This window comes from Peromyscus eremicus, chromosome 20, assembly GCF_949786415.1.
Source record: "Peromyscus eremicus chromosome 20, PerEre_H2_v1, whole genome shotgun sequence".
Classification (NCBI taxonomy): Eukaryota; Metazoa; Chordata; class Mammalia; order Rodentia; family Cricetidae; genus Peromyscus; species Peromyscus eremicus.
The window spans coordinates 2,823,992-2,851,573 of record NC_081436.1 but is presented as its reverse complement, the minus strand read 5'-3'; the positions used below and the strand labels follow the sequence as shown (position 1 = coordinate 2,851,573).

At 48.1% G+C, this 27,582-nt stretch overlaps 1 protein-coding gene across 3 annotated transcripts in view; it reads left to right on the top strand.

The window, feature by feature from the left end:
* Slc4a8 (solute carrier family 4 member 8) overlaps window positions 1-27,582 on the top strand; it is a 66,472-nt gene that overhangs the window by 34,029 nt on the left and 4,861 nt on the right. The window contains exons 8-22 of one of the 3 annotated variants that reach the window (XM_059247795.1): window positions 820-977; window positions 1,753-1,840; window positions 2,858-3,004; window positions 3,778-3,878; window positions 8,879-9,053; window positions 9,622-9,755; window positions 10,795-11,040; window positions 12,421-12,526; window positions 13,762-13,923; window positions 17,264-17,377; window positions 19,714-19,875; window positions 20,719-20,970; window positions 23,144-23,212; window positions 24,865-25,038; window positions 25,778-25,915. In XM_059247795.1, coding sequence (XP_059103778.1) covers window positions 820-977; window positions 1,753-1,840; window positions 2,858-3,004; window positions 3,778-3,878; window positions 8,879-9,053; window positions 9,622-9,755; window positions 10,795-11,040; window positions 12,421-12,526; window positions 13,762-13,923; window positions 17,264-17,377; window positions 19,714-19,875; window positions 20,719-20,970; window positions 23,144-23,212; window positions 24,865-25,038; window positions 25,778-25,915 — 2,226 coding nt within the window. The other 2 variants (XM_059247797.1, XM_059247796.1) reach the window with 2 other exon arrangements.

Genomic DNA, 27,582 nt, shown 5'->3' with positions numbered 1-27,582 from the left:
CCCACTTTCTTGAGTTGCCTTTTGGTATCTGATGCTCTGTGGTTCCGTCTCGTCTTCAAGTATGCAGCTGCCTCCTAAAGCTCCCAATGTTTCGGACTCTTCTTGGGGGCTGTGACTGCTGTATTGATGAACTAGTCAGGTATTTGAAAAGAGAAATAACGTGACCCAGAGCTTCTGAAGCACCTCCTCTCTGAAGAGCATGGTGGATTGAAACTCTGATTCTTGAGGTGGCGCAGTGGATAAAGGTGTTGCTTTCAAATGATCTGAATTCCATCCAGAAACCCATACAGTGCAAGGGCAGAACTGATTCTCACAAGGTGTTCTCTGGCTTCCACACAGGGGCTGCAGCATATGTAGACACACACATCAGGTGGTGGTGGCACATGCCTTTAATCCCAGCACTTGGGAGGCAGAGCCAGGCAGATCTCTGTGAATTCGAGGCCAGCCTGGTCTACACAGAGAAACCCTGTCTCGAAAAACCAAAAAAAAAAAAAAAAAAAAAAAAAGAAAACAAAAACGAAAGACACACACACACACTAAATTATGTATAATTTACACGTGACATAAATTATAAATAAATATATATCTGTATTCTAAGCTCTCTAGTTCTAGTCACCTTTCTCTCCCTGAATGTTAATCGCTTTTTTACCCCTTTGTTTTTTAAATAGTGAGGCTGATATAATCCATGATACCTCCATTCAGGGTTTTTGTAGAGATCAAATAAAGCAATGAGAACCTTCTTTAACCCTGAGTGACACATGCACTGTAAGGTGTGAGGAGCGTGATTGGCACTGAAGTCGGTGCCTTGTGCACTTTCAGGTGGACCTTCATTTCATGAAAAAAATTCCCACTGGGGCAGAGGCCTCCAATGTCCTGGTTGGAGAGGTGGACACTCTGGACCGGCCCATCGTGGCCTTTGTGAGGCTCTCCCCGGCTGTGCTTCTCTCAGGCCTGACGGAAGTGCCCATCCCCACAAGGTAACTTGGAGATGTATGCCAGCCCTGGTGCCGGAAGCTAGCTAGTACCAGAAGTTAGGGCTGGCTGTTTGGACAGAGCTATGAAAGCGGGGTGGGGGTGCGACTAGGGGTGGGGGCTGTGACCGTGGAGTACTGCTGGCCTTGGAAAAGGAGCCTAGTGAACAGTGAAGTCCAGCATGGACCAGTGGCCTGTCACACCAGGAGGCCTCGGTCTCCCTTTCCCAGTTTGAGAGAACAGTATCCAGGGAACTGTCTCTAGGCAAAGGTACTGATGTCTTTCCACAGCGCTGGCAGGGCTTGGCTGTTTGTGTGCCCTGAGGTGGTGATGCCGTGATTCAGAGCCCCACTAATTATAGAGAGTGCTCAGATGTCCAGAACACAATTCAGGCTCCTCTCCAGGGCTTGGTCATTCCTACTTCTTATCCTTCCCTTTCCCTATCATTTTCTTATTAGAACAATGAACGGGAATTAGATAACCTGGAATTTCCACAACGCTGTAGTGTTTGAAAAGACATCCTTTCTATAGCTAGGAGTCGTGTCTATGGTAACTCTAGGAAATCCAGCCAGCCGCATCATTGAATGATGTTGTATAAATAGCTCCAAATGCTGTCTGGCCGTAGCACAGTGATGTTCTCTGCATGTTAGTACGTGTTCTTATGGAAGGCAGTGACACTCTGTGTGGAGTGGGGGAGAGAGATTGCTGTTTAGAGTGGATAAGATGTCACTTCTCTGTCTTTATTTATGTAACTCTCTCTTTTTTTGCGTGTTTTGGCAGATTTTTGTTTATCTTATTGGGTCCAGTAGGAAAAGGTCAGCAGTACCATGAGATTGGCAGATCCATGGCCACCATCATGACGGATGAGGTACACGCCACTTCTGCCTTCTATTCACTCATGTCCTAAATATTGAGCATTTACTCTGTTGCAGAAACTGTGTGTGTTGTTGGGGATAAAATAATGACTGTCACAGTGTCTGCTGGGAAGCGTTCCGAGAACTTTTCTGAGCATTCAAGAGCAAACTACACCCTCTGGAGACTTTCCTGGCTGTACTATCTCTTGTTTGTTTATTTATAGACAGGTTCTTAACATGTAGCCCAGGTTGGCCTTGAACACCCAGTGCTGGGATTATAAGCATGTACCGCTATGGCCACTTTACTCTTTTAAGTAATCAAGGATGCAGAGAAATCATTTTCTGGGAGAATTATTATTGCCAAGTAGAATGTGTAGACTCATATTTAATGTAACTCATGAAGCCTGAGTTACCTTTCTAGAGAATACGGTGAATCAAATACAGTGAAGTTATTTGCATAAAGAAATGCTCCTGTTCCATGGAAAGGAGAACGGTTTGCATGAGGTCAGGATGTGTCCTCGGGCGGTGTCAGGCGGAAGTGTCTGCCCACACCATTGTTCTGGACTTGGTGAGGACTGGTGGACAGTGGGTTTCCAAGGCAAGAAGCGTGGGCTGAGTTTATGATCTCTCTCTGGTTCTTTCCCAGAAGACCTTCATTAGTAAGTCAAACATGACTAACAGAATTTCTGTGTGTCTTGCTCTTTCTCCTGTGGAGATGATAGGATGACTTTAGAGTTGTGTCTTATCTCCTTGACACAGGGTCTCACTCTGTAATCCAGCTTGGCCTTCCACTCGCGGTGATCCTCCTGCCGTAGCCTTTGGTGTACTTGGCTTCACAGGCACATGCGCTTCCACACTGAGCTTTAGGTTCCTTTTAAAATCCATGTGCTTCTTTAAGCACTAAGTTTTACGTCTTAGATGTCCATGCCAGAGATAAAAACCAAGAGGCTGTATCCATTCATCACTATTCATTAGAGAGTGTTGTAAATAAAATAATTTTGAGTTTTCCTATGTTTTTTTCCCTCCTGTAGATCTTTCATGATGTGGCTTATAAAGCAAAGGAGCGAGATGACCTCCTGGCAGGGATTGACGAGTTCCTGGACCAGGTGACGGTACTCCCTCCGGGGGAGTGGGACCCATCCATTAGAATTGAGCCACCCAAAAATGTCCCTTCCCAGGTAACGTATGCATCTAAGCTATTGGTGGGTGCTGTTCCTTCCGTAGACAAGCAATATTATGTGTGTTTGTGCTGAATATACTGAGACATGTCCCTGTTTGGGAGTTCTTGAATGTCAGACTAGGAATAAAAGATTAACGTACAATAACAGGTAGGCTCGGATGTGATGAGACATTGTTAACTGGGAGTGGATGTTAAGCCAAACTTGGGGTGGACTGATAGAGAATGGCAGAGGGGAGAGAGAAAATATTTCTTAGAAGTACATTATTTACAAAATAATCAAGTGAGAAAAACATGGTATAATGAAAGAGCAAATAGGCTTCCAGATGGTTCTCTGACATACTAAGGATGGGAAGAGAGCTCCTGTATGTACCAGATGAGGCCAGGCATTTCTAGCCATGTAAATTTGGCCTTCTCAGATCCCCCTCTCCCACTCTCCCACCCTTGTGCTCTTATCTCTAGTTTACAGAATTAACTGATCTTCTAGGATAAGATTTTAAAGGACGGTGAGATTATAGGGATGCAGATTTGAAACTGGGATGCAGGTCATATCTTATTTCTGGAAAGTTCTAATTAGGCATCAGATTCTGTTGGGGAAGTTGTTTTCTATATGTAAACACACACATCTCCCACCCCCATGAAAGCCAGCTGCGTCAAATCAGAATACATTTGGAAGCTGCGAACATTGGAACATTTTTCTGGCTTTTGGACACAGGAGAAGAGCAAAGACAGACAGACGCTGGCTTGACTCGCTCTGTGGTCTTTTGTCAACAGGAGAAGAGGAAGATGCCTGGGGTTCCTAATGGAAACATCTGCCACGTAGAACCAGAGCCACACGGGGGCCACAGCGGGCCAGAGCTTGAACGGACGGGGCGGTAAGTTCTAAGACACTGCTCACTGGTGCTGCTCACTGGTGCTGCTCACTGGCAGACCCTGTGTTAAGGAATGAGGCATCCTTGTCTGTGGTTGACTTTCAGATGGGACCATCTACTGTACATAGTACGGGTGTGTCTAATATTGTATTCATTCATTCAGGTTTTTTAAACCATTTATTATGTTCTGCCTGTCCTCCAGTCCTTTCTAGATGTTGTTTCCTCTGATGTGAACACAGCCCCTTCTCCTTCCTCATTTCCTGGTGTTCCCCACTCATCCTTTGTCTCTACTTAGATACCAATTCCTTTGGAAAGCCTTCTAGTATTCTCTGTGGCTAAAATGACATACGTCTACAGTATTGATCTTAAACTCCCCTCTTACCTCCCCTTCATTATAGACCATATCATACTTCATTATTATTCCTTGTGTGTGTGTGTGTGTGTGTGGGTGTGTGGGTGTGTCCTACTAGACTCTTGACTCCAAAAAGTCAAATATTGCACTGTGTTCCTGGCACTCAGCACAGTGCCCAGTGTCAAGTAGACACACACTATCTGATGAATGAATACTTTTAGCATGGTGCCTATGTGCAGCATGGAATGGACAAGGGATGAGTAAATGCTGGGTCGTCATTTTAGGATGAGAAACTGGCTGAGGGCAGGAGGATGGGCGTTACATTAGATGTCTGTGAGGGGAGACCTACAGTTCCAGGCCGTTGGTTTAGAGACAGGTGTCCAAGGCAGAGGTCCTACCTATGGTAGGTGAAGGTAGCTAGTCCACAGACTAGGAAGTTCATTTCCCAGGTAGGAGAGAGATTAAGAGGATGACATGAGGCACTGGTGTGGGAGAGGCTGGGGCTGGTTCTAGATGTTGTGTTTTGTCTAAGAGGATCCAGTGGGTGGGGTCCTCAGGGCTGGACGCATCGCGGAGATGATTCTCACGCCATCCCCTTGGCTTGTTCCTCTTTTCTGGAAGCTCAGGTGATTTTGTTTAATTTTTTAATATAGTGCATGATTTATTTTTCTACTGTTAGAAATTTATGGAGAAGTCACGAAGGGGACAGGAAATGGGGGGTGGGAATGGCCCTTAATTAGCACTGTCCTGATGGAGGAGTACGTTTTTCTGGTTGAGAGGATATTTGAAAGTAGCTCCATTCTGGGATAACATAGGCAGAAAGGAGAAGCCTTTCATGGAGGTAGCTCTCACTAAAGGGAGCAGCAGCCTAAGAAAGAGTCGAACTGGTGTCTGGTGGCAGTGAGGGGAGCATCTGGAGCGAGGCTCCAAGGCTGAGGCTGTCCGGGAGGAGGCAGGGTCTGATAACGTTTCAGTGTTCCAGTGTGTCTTTTGATGTGTAAGTGTATCTGTACCCAGGCATAGTTGAAGCCATGGGGTTGAGGCCACAAGGTTTTCTCTGAGGAATTTCTCCTGAGAATCACGGCTTAAAGTCAGTCCCGTGTGGGGCTTTGGGCCACCGCCACCGTTAGATTGGATTTCAACAGCTATAGGATCTTGGAAATAGTATCCGATTTTCCCAAGGAAAACACCCTTATCACAAACCCAGTGATCTTAACTCACAAATGCAAGCAGGATTGGGAGGAGTCTGCGTGTTTCACACAGCAGTGGATTGACGCTGCTCAGAGAAAGCTGTGGCCTAAGTTCTGCTTGGCTGTCCTCCTCCTGAGCTGATGATGTCATCCTCAGACTACCTAGGGAAGGGCAGCAGGGCCATGGCCTTCCTGTCACGGTAGCCTCTCAGGCCAGGTGACCCACTGCCTCTGTGAGAAATCCCAGTTCCAGGTCAGCTCTGGCCCCTAGACCACTTCTAACTATGTCAAAGGTGAGTGTGGACCCTGGATACGTAAACATCTCTGGAGCTTTCTGGACTGCAAGTCACAAAACACAGTTCTAATTCTTCACACCATTTGAATGCAGATGTCTTTTTCTGCATATCATGTTGTAGAACCCTGAGGCCAAACGCAGAGACTTAGGGACAGTTCTCATGCTGGGTGAAGAGGGGTTTGGAGATGAGGTAGAGTGGAGTCTAAGGAACAGGAAGTCAGTGGGAAGCACTCTGCTTTGTTCTGTTTCCTGACCCTCTGAGCCAGGGTTAAGACCGTGTCGTGAGGCATCCTGATGTTGACTTAGGTGGGCTATCATGTAACAAAACAGAAAGTGTGACTGGATGCTTCCTAGCAACCCAGAAGCTCTACAGCAGGATCCTCTGGGAAGGGGCTTTTGGGGTAGATTAATAACCCGTTTTTGGGAAGGAAGGGTTAATGAAAAAAAATCCAGAGCTGCTGTCTCGATGATCCCCCCACACTTCAAACAGGTTTCTTTCAAAGCACACCAGACAAATGGATGGCTGGCCTGTCCCTAAAGCCCTCCAGGGAAGGGTTCCCTAAGTCAGTGGTCCAGAGCCTAGTGACCCTCTCCACGGGTAAGTCTGTTCTTGCATCAAGCTTCAATTCATATCTCTGTGTGCCTCTGCCCCAAACACTGAACATCAAGGAGCGTGTTGAAGGGAAAGGAAATTTCAAATATGAAGAGAAGCATCCACGTCTGATTAATGTCTGCATTACGGTCTGATTTTATGCATGAGTGAGGTATGGGGCTGACTCTAAAAGAAGCAGTCAGAGTTGGGTGGTGGGTGGTGCACACCTTTAATCCCAGCACTCGGGAGGCAGAGGCAGGCGGATCTCTGAGAGTTTGAAGCCAACCTGGTCTACAGAGTGAGTTTCAGGACAGCCAGAGCTACGTAATAGAGAGACCTTATCTCAAAAATAAAAGGAGTAATCAGAAATTATTCATAGTTTTTAGTGATGCTGTTAGTGTGACCCTGGCCCGCCTCTCAAGCATTACTAGGCGGATGTCTTCTGTTTCATAGAACATGTCTGTTGTTTACCTCCTGTGCCCAGAGGCTGGCCACTGGGGGAGCGTCTCAAGGAGCCTCAGTGAGCTGTAGAGATTCTTTTCCCTTCAGAGGGAGGTTGTTGGTGAAAGGTGATGGGTTCCTGGTACAGGACCCTGTTGTAGGAGGACCCTGAAACAGTTGTATAATGTCCCAGATTAGTCATGGCCACCGCAGAGGTCCCTGAGGGTCTTTGTACAGAGAGAGCAAGACAAAATGGCACTCTGTTTTAAACAGGTCTTTGGTCCCAACCCAGAGGCTGACCTTTGGTGATGTAGGCTGGCTCCTGGAGATAGCTCCTTTGCCTGAGCTGGTTTGTGGTACATGCAGATGCTAAAGCAGGTCCTGGGGGTGGCTTTCCTGTCCCTTCTTAAGACCACAGCCAGATGGTGATGTTCCTGGTATAAATGGAGGAACAGTGCCACAGCCAGAGGAGAGGGCGAGTGGGGAGTTTCTACCCTGTGTTCTCTCTCACCGCACCCTCAGGGCCTGAGTGGGGCAGGGTTGCCTGGCTTGTCCCCTGGGTGTAGGTCCCGACCTCTTCACAGTTCCCTAGCTCTTAGGACAAGAGGCAAGGGTCAGCCACACTGCCCTCCAATAGAGAAAATAGTTTTGTTATTGCAGTTTCCTTATGTAGAAAATTCTAAACTAAATGTGAAGAAGAGTTAATTATATAATGGTCCCCCAGATACCCACCAGCTGTTACCAACATTTTGCCAATTTTGTTTCATTTATTCCCTCTCACTTGTTTTTATATTTTCTAGATTATTTTAAACTAAATCATCGATATCATTTTTCCTGTAAATACCTCAGTATGTATCTCATTTAATAAGGATGATTCAAAAACAATTATGCTGATCTCAAGTCTAACAAGATTAACTATCTTTCTTTAAATTATCCAGTGCTCAGCCCATGTTCATTTTTCCTGAGATTATTAACATCTTTTGGATTTTATTTGTTGATGTAGGATCCAATCAAAGTTTGCGTTTATTAGTTCCTGCCCTAAAACATCCCCTATCCCTTTCCTTCCCCGCCCCCCATGCCATCGATCCGAAGCTAGGTCGCTGTGGCGCTAAGGCTCCACTCTGAGGAACTGACTAGCTGGGGGCAGTGTTCCTCCTTGGTGTGTGTCTTGCTCCTCATTGGCCTCCTCTGTGAGCGCCTAAAGCTGCCATGGAGTCCTGCTGATTCTCCCCAGTAGCCCTTGAACCCACCACCTCCCCTCAGCTCAGTCCACACTGCCTTCACACTGCCGCAGGGTGATGATTCTAGAATGCATGTTGGGTGCTGCTGCTCCACTGTTTAAAATCCATCAGTAACTTGACATGCTGTTAGGAGTAGGTTCCAGTTTCTTGAAACCATTCGCAGCCTCTGTGACTCAGTTTCCCCAACCTTGTCTTTTCCCTTGTGTTGTTGATCTCTGCTAGCACTTTGAACCCTGGGGTGTCCCAGTGCTGGTCCCTCTGCCTTGTCTGGCTGTCTCCCCGTCCTTCCTGCTGAGTCGCTGCTGAGATGCCCCTCCCCAGCCTGTGCTGCCACAGCACCCATTGTCACACTTTGCCTGTCTCCTGCACTGGGCTGCTGGTCTTGGAGAGCAAGGGCTGTGTTTGTCTTGCTCCGTGCTGTGTCTCCAGTGCCCGGCCCCGTGCCTGGTACTGGCTGTCTTCTGCTTGTCCAGTGCATGAGTCAGTGGTTCCGCAGAGACTCTGGCAGGGGGCTGCTCAGAGTGGGAATGTGCATGCATAGTGCTTTATACCTGGGAAACCCTAACAACACTAGTAACCTGAGCTGCTTTTCACAATTCTTCCTAACAGCTTAGAGACTGAAACTGAAGCTAAGGTTTGCCTTCTTGTTAATTATGGATATTGATAAATGGGCAGTATGCATACCTAAATTAACCTTTCTAATGCTTGGTACATTTTCAGTTTTACCATATGCCATACCCTTGATTATAACAGAGTCTGTCTGTGCAAAGAGACGTGCTTGGGGTGAGGTTGGAGCTGAACTGTCACGAGCACATCTGCAGTATTCAGATGTGCTCTGTGCTGGGTCCTCGGAAGAGGACCGCGTTAGAGGCCTGACGCCCTGTCTCTGCAGGCTGTTTGGGGGCTTGGTGCTGGACGTCAAGCGGAAGGCTCCCTGGTACTGGAGTGACTACCGGGACGCGCTCAGCTTACAGTGTCTGGCCTCCTTCCTCTTCCTGTACTGTGCCTGCATGTCGCCTGTGATCACCTTTGGGGGACTGCTGGGAGAGGCCACTGAAGGACGCATAGTAAGAGCTTTTCATCGTCTCTAATGGCCCAAGACAAGACTTCAAATCTTGTGGTGGCATCCAAGTTCTCTGGGGACACCTTACGTAGTCAGTGCTGAGGAGACGGGGTCCTTTGTCCTGAGTGACTGGGTTTTCCGACCTACAGAGGAGCCCAGTTCTGCCTCCCACACATATACCTTCTGCTTGTACGTCACTGTTAGTAGCTGGTTGCCTAGGTGAACTGCTCATTTTCCCAAGAATGGAAAATGGATCCACTGATAATGAATCCATTTGAAAACAAGATTCAGTGACCCTGTGTGATAGGATGTTGTATAGACATTGTGCCTTTATATATCTTTGAATACCAAACTGAGCTGAAGGATAAAACTTAGTTAAGGAATCATGGAAGATGGTTTGGGTACCTGAATTGTTAAAGTAGTGTTTGTTTGCGAGAGCTTTAGGCCCTGGGTACCCCCACTCTTGCTTAGAAGCAAATGATTGTCTAGGCATAGAGCAGCTGAGTCAGCGTAGGTAAGGCAGCTCCTGTCTGTGGACGGCCGTGGACTCTGATTTTTTTTCTCCTCCTCAGAGTGCAATTGAATCCTTGTTTGGAGCGTCCATGACGGGGATTGCTTACTCCTTGTTTGCTGGGCAGCCCCTCACCATTCTGGGGAGTACTGGGCCAGTGCTCGTGTTTGAGAAGATTCTGTTCAAGTTCTGCAAGTAAGACATTGTTTTCCTGACGGTTAGTGGACGTGGCTGCCACCTACCAAAGCTGAGCAGCAGCTCCGTACAGGCCCACAGCAGACACAAACCTGAGGGGCGGGAGTCTCTGGCCTGCCATCCTCCCACAGTTCATGTAGCCGCAGGCCTCCTCCTCTCCAGAGCCTGCTTAGTGTCTCCTCACCATTCCTGAAAGTCTTTACATCTTTAGTCTCTTAGATGTATCAGTTTTGAGATGTGTGTTTATGTATTGTACGTGTACAGGCATTTTGCCTGCGTGCATCGTGTGCACAGTGCACAGTGGAAATCGGAAGGGACATTGGAGCCTCTGGAGCTGGAGTTACGTGTGGATGTGAGCCACCATTTGGGAGCTGGGAATCAAACCCGGGTCCTCCAGAATTGCAGCCAGTGCTCTTAACCGTTGAGCCATCTCTCCAGCTGTTTATTTTGAGCTAAGGTCTCTTTGTGTAGCCCAGGTGACCTTGTGCTCACATTCCTCTTGCTGTGATCTCCTGAGCACTAGATTGCAGGCTGCACGGCCATGCCCAATATCCTAACTGACGCAGACTCCCTCCCTTTTATGTTTTAGGACAATTTTAAATTGGGTCTACTGTCCTTTCTTCTTATTGTTTGTGGATGGTGCTGGGGCCTAGCGATGCTCTGGTTTCCACCCTAGAAGACCATTTTCCCACGTTGTAGACGCACATGGGACCAGAGCCAGCCTCTTCTTCTCTTTGCACAACCTGCTTATAATCACATGGGTGGTGACGGCAGAAATGCTGCACACAGTGTTTTCTTCCTTTTCTGTCTTCTGTCTTTACCCTGCAAGCAGCTCCTGTGAAGATGTTGAACAAGCCGTCCCAGGGCTTTGCTGAGGAGTGCAGTGCGTGCAGTGCGTGCAGTACGTGCAGTGCGTGCAGCCTTAGGGACAAAGGGTTGCAGTGCTGGTGTGGATACGCTGAGCCGAATCAGCCACAGTGTCTGTCTGTCCCTCCCTGCCTCCCTTCCGTGTTTGTTCATGAGCTTCGGTGTCTTCCAGGGACTACGCCCTCTCGTACCTCTCCCTGCGAGCCTGCATCGGGCTGTGGACTGCCTTCCTGTGCGTCGTCCTTGTGGCCACTGATGCCAGCTCCCTCGTCTGCTACATCACTCGCTTCACCGAAGAAGCGTTTGCCTCCCTGATCTGCATCATTTTCATCTATGAAGCCATAGAAAAGCTGATTCACCTGGCGGAGACCTACCCCATCCACATGCACAGCCAGCTGGACCACCTTAGCCTCTATTAGTAAGTATGTTTCCTGCCTTTCTTCCTCTTCCTTTTGTTTTTCACTTATAGAATTAGGAACTTTCTGTTTACCAAGGCATGGTAATCAAGTAATTTACGGTTTCATGTTTGACAATGTAGTACATGTACTAAGTAATGCATCTCGATCATGTTCACCCCAATCACTTTCCATCATACTCCTCCACCCTGCCACCTTCCACTGATGCTTTTCTTCTGTCCAACCAGTCTTCCTTCTCCTTTTACATCTTCATGTGTGTGTGTGTGTGTGTGTGTGCATGTGTGTGAGTATGCATGTGTGTGAGTGTGCATGTGTGTGCGTGTGCACGTGTGTGAGTGTGCATGTGTGTGTGTGTATGTCTGTGTGTGATGTGCGTGTTTGTGTGTGTGTCCCATTGAGTTTGATTGGGGTTGCTTACATGAGCACAGGTGGTAGGAGTTGTTTACAAGAACACAGACCTTTTGCCGATGGTTAGACCACTGAAGAAATCGTCGCCCTTTTTCTAGCAACCTCCCGTTTTGTTTGGCATAGTCTCTTTGTTGTTTGACACTGTGTTCCTAGTGAGCTGACCTGCAAGGTTCCAGGTCCTCTGTCTCCACTTTGACCTACATCGTAGTGTGATGGATTGCAGCTGCACACGGCATTCCTAAGTGTCTAATTCTAGAGATTTAAACTCAGGTTCTGTTTGCTCAGCAAGCGCTTTGCCCGCTCAGCTGCCTTCCCAGCCCCGAGATTGGCTTTTAAAAACAAAAACCTAAGTGCAGTTTTGAGGCTTCCTTCTGGTGAGATCTGCGTCTTAATTCTGTTATAAAAGGAAGGCCTGGCTTCTGGTTGTCCAGGTGAAGCCAAAGCGGCAAGAGCAGCTGTCAGCCTGCTGAGGTTGGGGGCAACATGGTGGCCCGCGGACACCAGGACACCATGTCTCACCTGGATGGATGAGGGAGGGAGGGAGGAGGCAGGAAGTGGCTGTGCAGGGGACTCACTCCAGGAGGGGCTGATGGCGGCCTGGGAGTCCGGGATTGAGACTGGAAGGAGTTGTTGAGAGCTGAGTGGAGCACCGGGACCTCCTCTCTGCTGATTGATTCATAGCAAGAGCTTAAGAATCTGGGCTTATCACACGCCAGGCGAAGGTTGTCCACACTATTTTATCCAAGACCCACAAGCTGACTGGGTTGGACACATCTTTAGTCATGACCAACTGAAAATTCAGAGTGTGGTTGTATTGGTAAGTTGTCTTGACCAATAGGACCCATCTCCAAGATCTGAAGTTTATGAGAAAGAAAGGAGGAAGGCTCCCACAGAGCCCTTAACCTAGTCATTGCTGAGAGCACTTAATAGTTAGCTGGCTGCTTCTGGTTAGGAATGTTTTCCTCTTTCCCTAGCTGCAGGTGCACGCTCCCGGAGAGTCCCAACAACCATACTTTACAGTACTGGAAGGATCACAACATTGTGACTGCAGACGTGAACTGGGCGAACCTGACTGTCAGTGTAAGTGTGGGTGTGGACAGAGCCCTCTGTTGTGACCACTGGGCTATGAAGGACTTCTAGATGGAGGTAGAGGGGCCCTTTGCTGGACCCTGGCATTTGAGCTTGAGCTGGATGTAGTGCCACACACCTGTAATCCTAGCCCTTGGGAGCCCGAGGTGGGAACATTTTGTAAGTTTAAGGCTGTCCAGGGTTGACGGAAGAGACCCACCGGGGTCTTGGAAAGGGCCATTTTGATCATGCCGGCAGTGACTGTGTGGCCTGGGCCTGTTATCGATTAGCTCTGTTTCATCATATTGATACACTTATCGATTTCTTTGCCTTTATCATGCTAAAACTGCTACATTTTATTTATTGATTGATCTCTGTATCACCCTTAGTGGCAACAGTTAGCTGGTACTCATTTCTGGAAGATGAACTCAAGAATCACCTTCTTTTGTTTATTTTTGAAAACTGCCTTGGAATCTGTATGAGTTTATAAGTTATGGAAAACACTGGTATATCTTTGTGGTGGTGTATGCACCTCCAGTAACGGGGGTTTCCCTGAGATCCTTCAGATGACTGCCAGGTTCTGAAGTGCTACAGTTCCCATCGTGTGCTTGTTTCTATCAGAGTCTCTCCACAGCGCCTGGAGAATCTGCCACTGATGGCAGTGACCGCTTTATTGCATTCCTTTGTTTTATATGAACACGATAGCTGATTTTCGTTTAAAAAAAAAACTCACAAAAATGAATGAAAGAGTAAACACAAAAGCTTAATCAAACCTAAATATTTCTAACTTTTCTTTTCCCTTTCTGAAATCCTCTCATACTTTGAGGGAAAAGAAAGCTGCTCCCTTCTTTTCTTCCACATATGCCCCGTCCTGTGACTTGGGGACATGTGAGGATAAGATTATGTGGGGACAGTGACAGATCCAGGCTTTGTGGAACTTGAAGAATATTCAACTTTCAAAGGGTCTCTATAATACAAATAATATCAACTTCTAAGTTCTTCCCAGAGCCTCAGAAGAAGTGTTTGTTTCGCATAGTTCTAACCTCATGCCTAAGTGTATTGGTTAGGACCACCAGTGTTCCTGACAGGGACCTGCTCGTGAGGGCCCTAGCTGCATGGTGGTCAAGTGGATAGTGCTGGAGGCCTGTGCTTCCCGCAACCGTGGGATGGCAGTGTGGTGACCTCAGGAAGCAGCTGTTTGTCCCCGTGTGCCCGCCTTTTGTGACCCAGAGTTGTTGTCCCTCCAGGAATGCCAGCACATGCATGGAGAGTTCATAGGGTCGTCGTGTGGTCATCATGGACCCTACACTCCCGACGTGCTGTTCTGGTCCTGCATCCTCTTCTTCACCACCTTCATCCTCTCAAGCACCTTAAAGACATTTAAGACAAGCCGCTATTTCCCGACCAGAGTAGGTAGCTGCTCCTACATTACTTTTGTGTTAGGATTCTGCTGTAGAGATTGGCAGCGTGAAGGGCACCAGCTGTCCTGAGGAGCTGCACGGTGGCAGGCGTCTTGGTAGCCTCGTCTCAGCTCCATGGTATGGAATGAGGATGCTTAAAACCTTTTTGATTGAAAAGGGCCAGGTAAGTTGAAGGTGGTGGTGATGTCCTCTGAAGGTTACGTCTCTCCAGAATGCTGTTGAAGTTCATGTGTGGGATTCTGAGACACTTGGGATGTAAAACTAGAGCAGGCTTGCTGGAGAGATTGGCTTTATGTGCTTTAAAGGACCCCAAAGCCCCTTCCAAGGTGTGGTTCCCGCCATAGATTATGAACCCCCTGGCTGCAGGAACCAGCCTGTCCCTGGCTTGGATTCCTTTCCTGACCATCTGAAGCCTCAAGAGCTATTGTTTATGTCATGATCAGGGTCTCTGCCAGTTCAGACAGCAGAATTAGAAGCCTGAGTTTGAGCAGCCATGTGGGTCATGGCTTCTGTGAGATCTCTCCTTCAGGCAAATCCACACACCAGACTACTTGAATTTGTGGGTGGAGGGCTCGGTTGGTTACTTACCATCTACATATCCATGGCTAAAATCCATCCCTAGGCCTTAGTGAGTCCGCAGCGTGGCTGAGGGAAGCACATAATAAATAAGTTCACATCCGTTTCCTGTCCGGACAAATAGTTAACAAGTGGCTGCTACATACTGACCAGTGGCCCACGCCTGGGTAAGTGCCGTGGGGGACACAGAGTTAAAGATATCTGCAGGGCCAGTGAGGCAGGCGCTCAGTGGGTAAAGACTCCGCTGCCAAGCCTGATGACCTGAGTTCGATCCCTGGGACCTACATGGTGGAGAGAACAACTTCTTCTGTCTCCGTGTGCATCATGGTGTGTGTACGTATACACAGAATAAATAAGTAAATAAAGACTTTTAAAAGTAATTCAAAAGTAGTGTCCTCCAGTGGATATGAAGGGAAAGTCCAGGGGGCAGTTGGTCCCATCTACCTGGAAAGTCAGTGCCGTAGGAATTCAGAGGAAGAAGGAAGATGTGGTCCTGGGGCGGGGGGGGGGGGTCAGGGTTGGTTCATGGTGCAGGTATGGGCATGAGTCCTTAGAGACTCCATGGAACAGTCGGGGATTAACAAAACCCTGGAGAGTGTGGCAAATCTGAGACATCAAAGCAAAGTAAAGTAAGTAGGGATGCTGTGTGCGGCCAAGATGTCTTTACCTCCTCCCTGTGGGAGGCTGAGACCAGGGTGCTCATCCCTATATTTTATTAAAACTCACCTAGGCTCTAAAATGGGGTGGTCCTCCTGGGACAGGCTGTAAAATGGATGGGAATACATGTGCACACACACATACACACACACACGCACACATAAGCACATGTATACATATACACACCACACACACATACATGTACATACACACTACATGTACACACCACACACATGCACACACACCACACACGCACATGTACACATACAATACATAAGCTACACACCACACACACAAACACACAGACACACACACACACACAGAGGAAATAAGCACTACTGAAAAAATGCAGCAGGAAAGAAGTGCTGGGGGCAGTGGCGGGTTTTCAGTAGGACCGTTGGGTGTCAGCGGTGCTGAGAGGACTCGTCCCGCATGGCCACTAGCATGAGGAGTTTCAGTTAAAGCCAGTCCTTGGCTACACCACAGAAAGAATTTCAGACAAGCCGGAGTGAAGAAGATCGGAGAGTTTATGTACCGTGTTTAGACAGGGTCATGTAGGGAAAGGACATACACACTGAAGACATGCAGAGTCACACTTGGGGCTTTTAGAGGCGTATGTATGATTTTGTGTTTTTCTAATTACTATGTACTAAGTACTAATTCTAGTTACTAAGTACCATTCTAGTTACTATGCTCACAGGATGTCATTTACAGCAAGGTTTGAGGACTGAAGCTTAAAATTAAGAACGTATTCTGTCTCTGGGAGCTGGTTTTATCAGCAGCGTGCTTGCCTTGCAAACATGAGGCCATGGTGGGAAAAGTCACAAACCCAGGGAAGAAGTCCCGGTGTCACGGCACACACGTGTGATTCTAGTTGTAGGGAGGGGACGAGACTGATCTCTGGGGCTTGCTGGCTGTCACTCTGGCCTCATTGGTGAGCTCCAGGCTCCCTGTCTCAGAGGAGATGATGGTGTTCCTAAAGGTGGTACCCAAAGGTGACTCTGGTTCTCCACACACTTGTGCACATATATGCATGTGTACCCACACATGTGTGAGTTCATAAACAAACAAAACAACCAACAAGCTGGTTTACGTAAAAACTCTCCGAAAGTAGATTTTCTTTTGTCTGAGACTGTGCGGTCGTCCTGACGTGTGCTGACACAGCCACACTCAAGGCCTGAGGAAGGACCATCTCCATGTCTTCAGGAAGACAAGCACCGTGCAGGCAGATCCAGAGTGGGTGCCCTGTCCCTTCCCAGTCCCCTTAGAGTCCCTGTCTTTTTGTCCTGGCTTAAGAAAATCTCAGAAAGAAGGTCGTGTTTGAGTTAAGCTGCAGGGCCTTGTGGAGTTCCCAGAGATCACCTGACATGAACAGGGGGAGGGAGGTGAGCAATACAGAGACTCTGAGCTGGAGAGAGCCGGGCTGGCAGAGCATGAGAGAGCCACACTCAAGAGCCCGTGTGGCTGGAGCAGCATGAACAGGTGGGACAGCTCTGGAGGCTCCGTGCACCTCACGGGGAGGAGAGGGTTTGGGGTTTTGAACTTGGTGAAATAAGGAGGCCTCTTGGGGTTTGGGCAGAAGGACATGATGCAACCTGGCTTTTAGGTTATTACTCCAGAGCTTTTGTTTCAAGAACACTGGAGGACAAAGGTGACCCCAGTGAGAGATGGCAGTGACTGTGGCTGAGTGTGGGCACAGCTGGGGTGACGAGTCATGCTCAGGTTCTGGGTATGTTCTGAATGGCGGCTGATAGGCCTGTGGATGGATTGGATCCAGGATGTGGGAAGGGTGTGAAGGTGCTGCTGAGATTTGGGCTAGCACAGACAACCTCGGCTGGACCCAGATCTGAACCTGAGCCTGTGCACCCCAGACTCTGCTCTTTGGAGACTGGTCTTGACTATGTTAGACTTGGTCAGAGGTTTGTTGTTCCATATTAGACACACACATTGTGGGCATTACTTTGAGTATACTAAAGTAGTCTGTCTGAATGGTTTTGTATTAGTTCAGCTGCACAGTGTTTTTCTGGGAAACCGTAGCTCTTTCGGGTTGTAGCATCTCTGCTGTGGTAACTGCTCTGGTTCTTTCTTGTGCTAGGTCCGCTCCATGGTGAGTGACTTCGCCGTCTTCCTCACCATCTTCACAATGGTGATCATTGACTTCTTGATTGGCGTTCCGTCCCCAAAGCTTCAGGTTCCCAGCGTGTTCAAGGTAAGTAGTCTCGGGAGCCTGATGCCCGAGTGTAGGCTGATCCGACAGGGGTCTCAGAGGTTCAGGAGGCCAAACGCATTGTGTGTTATTATGAGTACGCGCCCTGCTAAGCTCTAGGGGATAGAAAGTGCCCATTTACATAATGATGTGCTGCTGTGGAGAGGTGGGCCCGGGAGCACACTTGGGTGACATCACCTTCACAGAGCTGCAGCTGTAAGGAATTGGGAAGGAGTAGAAATGACCTAAGACCTAAGAAGTCATCTGGACATCTCTTCAACCGTATTTTATGTTTGGTTATTTATAATCCATAGTAGTTTAAAAACTTACTTGTAGACTGAAATAATGATCAATCATTGGGATCCCAAATCTACCTTAGTGTAATAAGTAGATGAGACAGGGGAGCTGAGCTTAGTTCCACAGACCCTCATTGGGTGGAGAGGTCAGAAAGCCTGGGTATGCTTAGCTCCTTCAGAAGACTCCAGAATAGGAGGGGCTGAGGATGGCCGAAGACAGACAGTATAGAGGCAGTCCTTGGTGCTCCATGGTGCACGCCTTTAAACCCAGCAGTCAGGAGGCAGAGGCAGGTGGATCTCTGTGAATCTGTAGGCCAGCCTGGGCTACAGAGTGCGTTCCAGGCCAGGCAGGGATGCTGCATGGTGAGTGACTCTGCGTCTTCCTCACTGTCTTTACACCGGTTGTCAGGAGACATACTGTCTCTCTCCCTGTTTTGTCTGTTTTTCTATTTTGTCTGTTTAATTTTGTTAAACTTGTTAAAATGCTGAATGGGTTGAAAAACATCCTCCAGAAGTGTAACACCTCCCAGAGCATGGTGTTCTTATCCCTGTATGAACAGACACCATCAGCTTTCTCTCTAATTCCTAGCTGGCTGCAGGACAAATGGATTTTGTATAAAAAATGGCAAATTTGGAGCATTAAGCAGTCTGGGAAAGTTCCATGATGCACAGACTTAAGACCTGAATTGATTTCTGGGACCTCTGGGAGGCAGGGAAAGACAGGGAGGGAAGTAGAAGACCAAGGAGACATGGCTGGTGTGGACCGCCCAGGAAGCAGAGCAAGCCATCTCCTGCCTTCTCTCCTTAACCAGCCAGTCCCAGCTCCCGAGGCCAGGCTGAAGGCTGGCGTAATCACTTCTTATCCATTGGGGATTAGTTCCAGGACCCAGGGTACAGATGCCCCATTCCAGAAGGGAAATGCTATATTTATGTACAACCTGTGTGCAAGCTCCTTTGTCCTTAAACCATCTTAGACCGATTTTATCTACAGCAGTGTAAGTGGCGTTATCCTGTAGTATTTAGAGACCAGTGGCACGTGTCTGAATGTGTCTAGCACAGCGGCATGTCCTCAGCATCTTTAATCTGCGGTTGATTGAGTCTGCAGGTGTAGAATGAACCAGTAGATTTAGCAGGCCTGGCTGTGTGATTACTTATGATATCAATAATGCGTTAATAAGTTTCTGTGTTGGTCTGAGAACGGAACTGCTACCTAAGACTGCATAGTCTCTAAGCATAGGTTCTAAAGCTTTTAGAATTTATTTAGCCCCTTCAAAATTCAGGACTTGCCAGTGTTATTGAAGAGTTCTTTAACCCGAGTGTCGTATCTAATGTAGCAACCAAATGCTTCCGATTCAGCAATCTCTCTCTCGCTTACTTGCTGCGTTTTGGGGTCATTCCGGGTGATAGCCTTTTGGCCTCCAGAACCATTTGTCTTTTCTCGGAGTGCACCAAGGGTGAGTGGGATTGAGAGTTTGAACAAATGGCTTATAAAGCCATTGAAGAGGGTCCTAGGTCAGACATCCCAAGCTTTGGGACTCCTAAGTCTCCAGTACCTGGGCTCCTGTTTCACCACTGATGAGGGCACAGGGACACTCTACTCTCAGCCCAAGAATCTGAGTACACATGGGTCCAGTTGGCTTTTATTTGTACTTCAGACATAATCCATGGCTCCTGCGAGGAGTGGTAAGGGTCATCTGTGTTATGTACTTTGTCTTGGGAAGTCAGTTTTTTTAACAACAGATTTAGTTACTGATATATTTACTTGGGCTGATTGTGAGATAAAGTTGCTTTCTCTGCACTTGGGGAGTAAATGGAGGGTTAATGAATATTCCACAGGAAGCTGATAAGTGATGACTGACCACTAAGGGGGATTTGGAAAAAAAGGCCAGAGATTTCCTTAGGGGTTGCTGTATTTCATGTTTTGTTTTGTTTTCTAAGGATTTTTATTCAAATGAGAACAAAAAGAAAAGCAGAATAATGATTCAGTTTGATTTGTTTTGTCCAGAGTTAAGACACAAAAATCCAGCTTGTTTTATCTCTTAGCCGACAAGGGACGATCGAGGATGGTTTATCAATCCCATCGGCCCCAATCCCTGGTGGACGGTGCTAGCTGCGACCATCCCAGCTCTCCTGTGCACCATCCTGATATTCATGGACCAGCAGATCACCGCCGTCATCATTAACCGGAAGGAGCATAAGCTCAAGGTAACTAAGCTTCAGACCCGAGGCTGAAGCGGCAGCCTGTTAACCTCACTTAGGCTAAGCCTGGCTATACCAGGAACTGAGCTGAAGAAAGTCTCAGAAGGCTTTTCATTGCTTGCCTGTTAATAACAAAGGTTGGTTGGAGGTGAGACCAGACGGAGCATGTGGCATGATGTGGGGGGACTTGGACTCCATTACTCTCCTCTCAGACTGGGTAGAGGGGGTGGCCAGAGGCCCTGGTGGTCCCTAAATAGCTACATGTTCTGAATCAACAACTATACAGCTTTTCCTCCTATGGTTCGGCTCAGGGCTTTGGACCTCTGTTTCCCAGAGGCAAGAATTCTTCCACTGAGGTCCATTGTGAGGTTTCAATGTGAATTCCATTGTGAATCTTGAGTTAGGGTTCCTCAGGCTAGGATTAGTTCTAACTCATGTATTAGTGAGATGCCACATGCCTTCCATCTCTATGGCAAAATCCAGATTTGGCAAGGATGGGAACGGTGTCCAGGAACTCAATAAAAGCATTGTTCTGTAGTTTCTAGGACGGTCACAATGTGGCTTGCTTCCTGCTACTCTTCCAAAGAAGGGTTGAGTTTTGAATGTCTGAAACTCAATCAGAGGAAGCTAGGGGCAACTGTATAAAGACCAGATGTTGGCGCATATATATATATATGACAAGCTAAACTTCGCTTTTTCTTATCTGTTCCCTCCAAACTGGGAGGGTTGTAAGTGTTCTCTGGACTCTTTCCCCTTTCTACTCCAACTAGCTTTGAGCCTGAAGCCTTTAGCTCACTGTTCCATGACCTGCTGCAGCCAGCTCACTGAAAGCGACCATTTCCCCCACAGAAAGGCTGTGGCTACCATCTGGACCTGCTGATGGTGGCCGTCATGCTGGGCGTTTGCTCCATCATGGGCCTGCCTTGGTTTGTGGCTGCGACTGTCCTGTCCATCACACATGTGAATAGCCTCAAGCTGGAGTCTGAATGCTCTGCTCCTGGGGAACAGCCTAAGTTCCTGGGCATCCGAGAGCAGAGAGTCACAGGCCTAATGATCTTCGTGCTGATGGGCTGCTCAGTCTTCATGACGACTGTCTTAAAGGTAACCACTCATGGAGGGCCTTTGTGCCAGGAACCGTGCTGGAAATGCAGGGCTCCAGTATAGACATACACAGACCCCGGCTCTGGAAGAATTGATTCTATTTTTTTTTTTAAAGATTCATTTATTTGTTATGTACACAGTGTTCTGCCTGCATGTATCCCTGCAGGCCAGAAGAGGGTGACAGATCTCATTACAGATGGTTGTGAGCCACCATGTGGGTGCTGGGAATTGAACTCAGGACCTCTGGAAGAGCAGCCAGTGCTCTTAACCTCTGAGCCATCTCTCCAGCCCAGAAGAATTTATTCTTATGGGTAAAACAGTTAAATGTGCTTAAGAAAACAAACATTATAAAATGTAGTAAATAATCTGATGGACCATTGTCTTGCCGTTTCCTTTTGTTTGAATAGCTCCCTTCATGTTAGAGGTCCAGCCCAGGGCCTTCTGCGTGCAGAGCGCTTAGCAAGCTCCGTGTTGCTGAGCTATGTCCTGGCCCTTCTCACCCCTCACTTTTCGTTCTTGAGACAGGTCTATATGGCCCCGACTGGTTAAAACTCACTATGTAGACTAGGCTGGCCTTGAACTTGTGGCAGTCCTAACTGCCTCTGCCTCTTGATGGCTGGGATCATAGATATTGTTTTAGTATGTTTTTTATTGTTGTGATAAAGACCATGACCAAAACAACTTGGGGAGGACAGGGTTCATTTCACCTTACACTTCCAGGTAACAGTGCATCATGTAGAAGTAGAAACCATGGAGGAACGCTGTGTACTGGCTCATACTCTGGCACGTGCTCAGCTGCCCGGGGATGGCACTGCCCACAGTGGGCTCCCACACTCGCCTTTAATCAGGACAGTGTCCCACAGGCAGTTCTTACTGAGATGTCCTCTTTCCAGGTCACTCTGAACTCATGTCAAGTGGATAGTAAAGACACCATCCAGCAGTGCCACAGACTTGTCCACAAACAGGGACGCCTGGTTTCTCTAGGGCTGGGGCGGCAGAGAAATCCAGTGTGGACTTTCTAACTCTGAGAGGAGTTACGTTGTTCTTATCGCCAGGATAAAAGCAGACTGAGGACTAGGGCTGTCGAATGCTCTGGATTTGGTCCTCAGCACTAGAGCAGCAGGCGGGGGCTGATGTGGATGGAGGTCGGAAATCCTTCGTACACAGCAAGGTCAAGACCAACTTTATCTAAGTTGAAAGACATGATGTGACAGGAAAGCCACAGTCACATGCTGTGTCCACCACCTTAAAAAGCACACAGTATAACAACATGTTCTCAGCTAGTCTCCTCTCTGGTGCCCTCAAATCTTAGGTCAGTAAAAATGATTTTTTTTTTGCAGTTTGTGTCAAAATACACTAAGTTCCTGAGGAGGTGATGTTGAATATAGAAGATTTAAATTACATCAGTGAAGTATGTGTGAGTATGTGTGTGCGTGTGCGTGCGTGTGCGCACCTGTGTGTGCATGTTTGCACTTGACCACAAGTGTGTATGCATGTGTGTGTACATGACAAGTGTGTGTATGCATGTGTGTGCACATGACCACAAGTGTGTGCATGTGTGTACATGTATATATGTATGTGTGCACATGACCATGAGTGTGTGTATGTGTGTATATGTGACTACGAATGTGTACAGGTATACATGTGTGTGTGCACATGACCATGAGTGTGTATGCATGTGTGTACATGTGTGTGCACACATGACCATGAGTGTGTATGCATGTGTGTGCACATGACCATGAGTGTGGGCCTGTCCCATCTGTGCCCTCATATCTAGGGAGGAGGAAGACTGGCAGAGGGAGAGGCTGGAGGAGACGCGAGGCCCATGACTTACCTATGGATAACAATTTCATTTCAGAATAAAATGATTTTGGTCATCACCAGCTCACCCTTTTGTTTCTACTTTAACTGAAGGAGAAGTTTATGAAGCTGTCTGTGCCTTTGTTTCACTTTCAAAATTAAAAATTTATAGAGATGGTACATGGTGGCACACACCTTTTAATCCCAGCACTCAGGAGGCAAAGATGGGCAGGTGTTCATGAGTTCAAGGCCAGCCTGGTCTACATATTGAGCCAAGCCAGCCAAGGCTACACAGTAAGAGTGTCTCAAAAAGAAGAATAGCTAGCGGTAACCCTGCTGGTGCCCCATGTCTTGTCTCCGCCCTTACCTGCAGTTCATCCCGATGCCAGTGCTCTACGGAGTTTTCCTCTACATGGGAGTCTCTTCTCTACAAGGAATCCAGGTATCGTGTGGTTTGGCTGGGCCATGGCTCTTGCCCTGTGTTCACTTGTCCTGACCAGAGAGGCACAGTCCCCCAAGGGAGGCACAGCCAGTTCCTGAGACAACTTCCTGTCTTGCCGTTTGGCCAAGCAATGTCTTCAGATGTGGGGCACAAAACAGGTCAGGCTGGCGTGAGAGTCTTGACCTCCAGAATGACACGGCTTGATGTCACAGTTCTGGTCATTCTTACACAGCGGTTAGTTGGCGTTAAACCAGGGACGCTTTGCCAAATTCCTGTAGACCAGGACCACTGAGGTGGCTCAGCAGGAAGGGCTGACTGCACCAAGCCTGTAAGGTGCTCGCCACCAAGCCTGTAAGGTGCTGACTACCAAGCCTGTAAGGTGCTCGCCACCAAGCCTGACAATCTGAGTTCCATCCTTGGAACCTATGGTGGAAGGAGAGAACTAGCTGCTGTACGTAGTCCTCTGACCTCCACATGCATGCCACGGCATGGTGGTGGTGTGTATGTATGTGTGTGTGGGGGGGTGGTATGTGTGGGCACACGTGCTACAGCATGCATGTTATGGTCAGAGGACAACTTTGTGGAGTTGTTTCTCTCGTTCCACCTTCATACGGGTGTAGCTTAAGTTTTCCTGCCTGGCCCACAGTCAGGATATATCTCTTTCACCTACCAGTCCCACAGCCTCTCAGACCCGACCAAGTAAACACAGAGACTTATGTTACTTTCAAACTGTATGGCCGTGGCAGGCTTCTTGCTAACTGTTCTTACAGCTTAAATTAATCCATTTCCATAAATCTATACCTTGCCACATGGCTCGTGGCTTACTGGCATCTTCACAAGCTGTTTCTCATCGTGGCGGCTGGCAGTGTCTCTCTGACTCAGCCTTCCACTTCCCAGCTTTATTCTCCTCCTTGCCCCGCCTATACTTCCTGCCTAGCCAACGGCCAATCAGTGTTTTATTGATTAATTAGCAACACATTTGCCATACAGAACATCCCACAGCATACGGGTCTCAGGATTTGACTCAGGCTTGTGTACCGCACCTCTCCTGGGCCGTCTCACTGGCCCCAAATGTCATCATTCCTCTAGCCAGAATTTTAGGAGTCTCTTTTGGTCTTGTCAATAAGTAGCTTCAAATCTTTCAAAGAACAAGCAGGAGAGTTGGGGTTTGGGAACTTAGGGATTGGGGGGAGGGAATTTGTCCATTGAAACAGTACCTTACTCTGCAGCTCAGTTTGACTCGGGACCCACTGTATAGCCCAGGCTGGCCTCACACTTGGGCATCCTTTTGCCCCAGCCCATCTGTAATTACGCCTGGGTGGGCTGGTTTTGATGGTTTGCACAAAGAAGCAGTTAGCTTGTTGGTCACCCACCCCGGGAACACGCTCTCCGCAGCTGCAATGTAGGGGTGGGGCGGGGGGGCTGCGGTGTGGGGAGAGAAGGAAGTTCGCACCTGGAGTTAGAAAAGGTGGTGTCACGTGTTTACTGCCCCTCACTGACCTGACCAAATCGCCTGTTGTCTCAGAGACCCAGCTTCCATCTCTCCTGGAGGCAGGGCCTGGCTGCTGTGCAGAGCAGGTGGGGAGGGCCACAAATGGGCTTGAGGCTCCTCCCCGGGACCTGCCGCAGCCAGTGCGTGTTCTTCCCTCCAGTTCTTTGACCGCCTGAAGCTTTTTGGGATGCCTGCAAAGCACCAGCCAGACTTCATCTACCTGCGGCACGTGCCGCTGCGCAAAGTGCACCTCTTCACCCTCATCCAGCTCACCTGCCTCGTCCTGCTCTGGGTTATCAAGGCATCGCCAGCTGCCATTGTTTTCCCAATGATGGTAAGTTTCCCTCCCCCCCCCCCCACACACACACAGGGTTTCTCTGTGTAGCCCTGGCTGTCCTGGATCTCACTCTGTAGCCCAGGCTGGCCTCCAACTCAGAGATCCACCTGCCCCTGCCTCCTGAATGCTGGGATTAAAGGCGTGCACCACCACCACCCATCCTGTGTTCACCATTTTTAAGGGTACAGGTCAGTGGGATTAAGAACACTGTTGAGGTATCACGTCACTATCCGTCTCTAGACATTCCTCTTGCAAAACAAACTCCAGACTGATTAAACTGCCATGCCTCATTCTCTCCTCCTGCAAACCCGTGGGCACCCACAGTTCTGCTCTCCACCTTTGGGACTTCTGCCGCCCTAGGTGATCATGTGACATTGTCATTTCCCTGTTGTCCATGTTGTCCCCTGGGTCAGAATTTCCTGAAGTTTGAATAATGCATGCCCTGTTCATTTCTGTTATAGATTAAATGTCAGTTCCTAGGGAACTGGTGCCTCCCTGACCTCCATGGGCACCAGGCATTCACATAGTACACATGCATACATAAATACGTAGCACACATAAAAACATATTTTAAAAATACATAACATTTTAAAATAAATTCTATAAAAAGCCTCATGCTGAGTGCCAGTGGCCCACAGTGAGTGACTGCAGCTCTGGTCATCCAGTTCTGCTTGAAATGCCCTAGAGCGCTGGGGACGTCCAGAGAAGCTCCCGTTACTTCACTCCTTCTTGTCAGGTCCTGGCCTTGGTCTTCGTCAGGAAAGTCATGGATCTCTGCTTCTCCAAGCGTGAGCTGAGCTGGCTGGATGACCTCATGCCTGAAAGCAAAAAGAAGAAGCTGGATGACGCCAAGAAGAAGGCTAAGGAGGAGGAGGTAGAGCCTCGCATTTGAGGGCCTGGAGAGGGAGGGAGGGCCGTGTGTGGGGCAGCGTGTTGGGATCCTGAGGGTTACACTGAGGGGCTGAGTGTTACCCCAAGGTGTCCTCAGCTGCCGAAGGGTTAAGGGGTCCTGGCCCTGTCTGACCATCATGTTTTGGAGTTGGTAACTAGTCCTTTCCCCCTTGGATTTTACCCCAGGATCGTACTAGAATATGGACGTACACTCTGTGATTCTCTGATCCAATGGCTCCTTTTCTCCAGAAGATCTGATTTGACAAGTGTGTAGAACCCATATTTCTGAGAGTACTGGCTACACACCTAGATGTACTGTGCTTGGCACCATGCAAACACAGCTTGTGAGGGACTTTCTGTCCTTCATGGCCCTCAGCTGTTGGCACAGTGGACCACGAGCCGTGGCCTAAACACATACAGAAAGGTTGTGTGGCAAGACGGAAACACCAGACCAAGAAGTGAAGGGCCTGGGAGTGTCCTGAAGAGTGTCTGTCCTTCAGGCTATCTATCTATCGTCTATCTACACACTTCTACACACACACACACACACACACACACACACACATACACACACGTGGTTTTCCTGCTGCCAGCTCTGACCTGGAGATGCCCGGTCTGTCACTCAGCAGACATTGCCGTCTTTTTCAACTATATTTTAAAATAAAATTTCCTAATGTCTAATGTCTTGAATTTTAAAAAATCTTATATTGGGCCGGGCGGTGGTGGCGCACGCCTTTAATCCCAGCACTCGGGAGGCAGAGCCAGGTGATTCTCTGTGAGTTTGAGGCCAGCCTGGACTACCAAGTGAGTTCCAGGAAAGGCGCAAAGCTACACAGAGAAACCCTGTCTCGAAAAACCAAAAAAAAAAAAAAAAAATCTTATATTGTTAGATAAACTGAATTTTTAGATACAAAAGCAATGAAAAACCAAAACGGAACTGCGTTCCTCCCGCCTGTTGTGGCTGGGAATGTTTGTTTTTTCACTTATCAAAATGACAACAAAGTAAACGGATGGGAACTAACCCTCCAACATTGTTTGGAACGGGCCGCGCGTACACTGACGTGCAGTATGAGCGGGAGACATCAAGTCTTAAATGCACATCTGCCACAGCTGGAGTGATGCTCCTGGTTTAGACACTGGCTGCTTCTCCAGAGGATCCAAGTTTGGCTCAGCACAAGTGGCAGCTCACTCCCTTTAACTCCAGGTCCAGGGACACAGCATCCCCTCCTGGCCTCTCTGGGCACCAGGCAACCACATGATATAAATACGTACATGTAGGCAACACACACACACAGCCACATGACATACACACGTGGTATGCATGCGCAAGGGCACACATGAACACACACACAAATGCATATATGTATCCTCTTAAGCTAGATACTGTAGCATATACTTACATTCCCAACACTTGGGAGACTGAGGCAGGGGGACAGCTTGAACCGAGGAGTTCAGCCTGGTCAACACTGGACTTTGTATCAGAAAGAAAAATGTTTATGCCGTTTGACCCAGGAACTCATCCTGAGAATAGTCAAGCGATACAGACAAAAATATTTTACTCATGTTTCTATGACATAATTCGCCTAGCAAGATGGCTCCGCAGGGAGAGGTACCCATTGCCAAGCCTAATAGACTGAGTTCAATCCTGGG